This window comes from Festucalex cinctus, chromosome 3 (assembly GCF_051991245.1).
Source record: "Festucalex cinctus isolate MCC-2025b chromosome 3, RoL_Fcin_1.0, whole genome shotgun sequence".
NCBI classification, from domain to species: Eukaryota; Metazoa; Chordata; class Actinopteri; order Syngnathiformes; family Syngnathidae; genus Festucalex; species Festucalex cinctus.
The window spans coordinates 16,513,634-16,517,361 of NC_135413.1; the positions used below are offsets into that span (position 1 = coordinate 16,513,634).

Below are 3,728 nucleotides of genomic sequence, written 5' to 3' on the forward strand. Positions count from 1 at the left end.
TAAGAGTTTGATTTAAAAAAAAAAAAAAAACAACTGTAGGCTATACTATACTGTACCAAAAATAGCATGTTCGAGAGATGTGTACAACAGTACCAGATGACGAGAAGTTTTTTTCGATATATTTTTTTTCAATTATTATTATTACAATTTGACAGGGTTATTAAGGACACTCTGCTGCTAGAAAATTAAATTAACATATATCTATTCTTTGTGACATTTTTGTTTGTTGGTGTTCCATGATATTTTTTTTGTTTGTTTGAAAGGTGCAAACACTTCTGGAACACACGTTGTGCTCAGATCAGAAGCGCCATCTGCTGTCCTAACATTAACACTGCAGTTTACCTCCCAGTCGTCTTCTGCTTGTTTTCCACCCATGTCACCTGACAGTACATGCGCAAACTAAGTTGCCAATCTGAGTGTGCAGGTGCATCTTTGCCTTAGCAGAGAGTCAGCGGAACTCAATAAAGGTTCCTTGTTTCATTCACCAGCTGCGCAAGGCTGATGTGTTTTTGCAAGGAGAGAAGTGTGTTCCTTGTAATGGCACCCTTGTGCAGGTAAACACTCATATCCAGCTGTAGCTATGTTTATGTGTCTGTATTCCCTCCTTGATTTCTAAGAACGTTCCCTCCTATGCCTTTCTGTGACTTTCTGTATTTCTGTGTTGCAATTTGATGACGATGCGCAGACTGTGACACTTAGTGGCCACTTCCCTCTGAGAACATCCTGTTAATCAATTGTTAGTTGTCGTCTTGTTCAAAACCGTCTTCAAAACCTTAACAGTGTTTTCAAAAGGACTGTTTCAAAAGCAATTCAAATTCAACCGGGAAATGTATTTGATCCATCCATGGATCCGTGAGAACAACAAATCCTAAAACACTGAACAGTTATGGACACGTGCATTAAAAATTGCTATTAACCTGTGCAATGGATTTGCAAGCTAAACTAGTACGTTAGTACGTCCATATTCATACACGATCGGGTAAGGTAATAAAGCCTGACCCATTAATTGAACACGATTTATAAATCTTCTACTGACCTCTTGTGGTTAAACGTGGTAAATACAATGCTCCTGGTATTGCCTTTTGGAAGGAGTGTAAGGACACACCAGTTTCTCGATTAGAATGCTCCCGTACTGTGGATGCATGAAACAAAAAGCACTGGCAACTGTTATTCCTCAAAATTTTAATGTATTGATTGAATACATCTATATAAAAAAATATTCAAAACATTTTCAATGTATGTTTGGAGAGTTAAAATTGTCATCAGATCCTCTATGATTATACTTACACTTAATGTATCTTTTTAGGGAAAAAAAAAAAGTCTACAATGCAAAATGTGTGTAATTTTGTGCAAACATGGTAAAGACAAATCAAACAGTTTGTTGCTGATTTTTGGAAGGTTGCTGTAACTTTGCTCCATTTTGCAAAAGTGCCGTAAGATTAACAAATACCTGTTATTGCATGCTAATTCTGATTGTTTTGCATTTGTAAGGCCTGAGATAAAAAGCTGCCAGTCGTAGTGCAGAGATCATTAGCTTCCCCCACTTTTGAGTAAAACAGTTTCAACATGAAGAGGTGAGACAGTTCCAAGTCTGTGGGAAGCTGGGAAAAGTCTGTGTATTATTTGTTGTTCATCTGCAAAACCAGTGATAAAAAAAAAAAAATATCCAAGGAGATCCAAGACGGCCACGTTGCTCTATATGCCGTTATTGTTGAGTTTGGTCCACTCAAAGATGTCCTGCTCGCAGACAATGTCTGAGTTGATGAGCAGGTAGCGGTCACCAACGCAGAAGTGCTTCTGGCAGGCGGCGCACTTGAAACATTCCAGGTGATAGACTTTGTCCCGCACGCGCATGGTCATCTCGAACGCTCGGATCCTCTTCTCGCAGGACGCACATAGGCCGTCCTGACCGAAAAGCCTTGCGGAAGGAAGGCGTGAATATTAGAAAGGCTACTTCAAGTGAGACAAGCTACACATTACAGCATAAAGTTTACATTAGATGCACTTGGAGGTGGGAAGAATTTTGGGGTTATTCATTTAATCCAGAATGTTGGGTCAAATGAATAACCCACAAGAACAAAAAATAAATAAAAAATAGGTTGGCAACAAAACAACTTCAACCATTGGGCTATTTTTGGATTACTCATTTGACCCAAATTGAGTTGTTTTGTAGCTTTTTTTTTTTATACACGACAACTGTTTTGTGGATTATCCATTTGACCCAATGACCCAACTTTTTGAGTGAAACAAATAAACCAAAAAGTTGGGTTATGTGGTTTATACATTTGACACAAATGGGTTTTGTGTAGGTTATTCATTTGCCTCATCTTTTTGGGTTCAATAAATAAATTAAAAAGTTGGGACGTTTTATACAAAACATTGTGTTGTTTTTGGGTTTGTCAGTTGACCCAAATTTGGTTTATGTACAAACACAACCAAACAAAACAACAACAACAAATGTTTTTTTTCGGTGGGTTCAATTGACCGAACCTTTTGGGTTAAATAAATAACCCAAAGTGTGTGAGTGACATCAAACAGCTAGATGCATCTATTTTCTATTGTGGCATTTGACTCTTTAACCGCCAAAAACATTTAATAACGATTAGTAAAATCGTGATGTATGCTGCCATAAACGTTAAATTACGTTTTTTTTTTGTTTTTTGTTTTTGTTTTTTTAATCAGTGGGAAGTGCAATGTCTAAGTGCAGCGCTGCCTGGTCAAATGGGTTGTGGAATCAAAAACACTAACTATGGCCAGCAGATGGCAGCAATGCATGTCTTTTCAATGGGCTGCCGCTGTATGAAATTACAATGAAACATGACAAATCTGATGAAATCGAACGTTTTCAAGGATGATGTGAATGATCAAAGCCTTTGTCATCCATCCGTCCATTTTCAGAGCCGCTCACAGCTCACAAGGATCGCATTAGACCTAATTCACAGTCTTAATAGACAAAAAATATTTGTGTCAAAGTCACTGCTGTGGAGAAAATGTATCTTTTCACATAAAGCTTGTTTTCTCCTCATCCTTTCAATTTTCACTCAATGTCACTCAAAGTAACTATTTTCAAATAGTGATTACTTAAGCAACGGAATAAAGTACTTTTACTTTTTTTTTCTAATGAAAGAATGGAATACAATCTTTCATTTGGTACCCACATAATATATGTAGTAAAAGCACACAATATTCTGTTTGCCTTCAGAGATTTGTTAAAAATAAAATGCTTGAAATAGGCTGGCACTGTTTTGTTTTGTTTTGTTTTTTTGTTTGTTTTTTTAATGATAACGTGTGGCAGTAAAAGGGTTTTAATAAGTGATGTGTAGCTTGTGAAGTGCTGCTTCCACAAGTGAAAACACATTTAAATTGTCTTTATGGACTTTATGGACGCCTCAGAAAGTAAAAGTAATTTGTTGTGCAGAACCACGTAAGCTCCACCCCATCGTCATGATGAATGGTCGCCATTGGCCCAGCGGTATATAAGGCGGGACAACACTAAAATGTTGCATAGTGCATTACAATCTTTATTCTTGAGTACTGTGACAAACGCGTCGTGTTATTTAGACAAATCGAAACTGTTTTGAATTGTGTTTTATTATTTTTAATATATATAAAATGTCTCCTTTAAAACAGACAGACTAACCTTAGGTAGTCTCGGCGACACAGTTTCCTTCCCAACTTGTAGTAGAGGCGTCGGCCGACCTCCCCGAGCCGGCAGCCGCACAGGTCGC

The 3,728-nt window shown here is 37.6% G+C and overlaps 1 protein-coding gene across 1 annotated transcript in view; it reads right to left on the reverse strand.

Moving 5' to 3' along the window:
* Positions 1–1,167: 1,167 nt before the first annotated feature.
* lmo2 (LIM domain only 2 (rhombotin-like 1)) overlaps positions 1,168–3,728 on the reverse strand; it is a 4,245-nt gene continuing 1,684 nt past the window's right edge. Inside the window, exons 2-3 of the mRNA XM_077516135.1 lie at positions 3,641–3,728; positions 1,168–1,918 (exon numbers count right to left, since the gene is read on the reverse strand). The exon at positions 3,641–3,728 is cut by the window's right edge and continues 128 nt beyond it. Coding sequence (XP_077372261.1) covers positions 1,696–1,918; positions 3,641–3,728 — 311 coding nt within the window. The 3' untranslated portion in view covers positions 1,168–1,695. The remainder of the gene's footprint in view (positions 1,919–3,640) is intronic.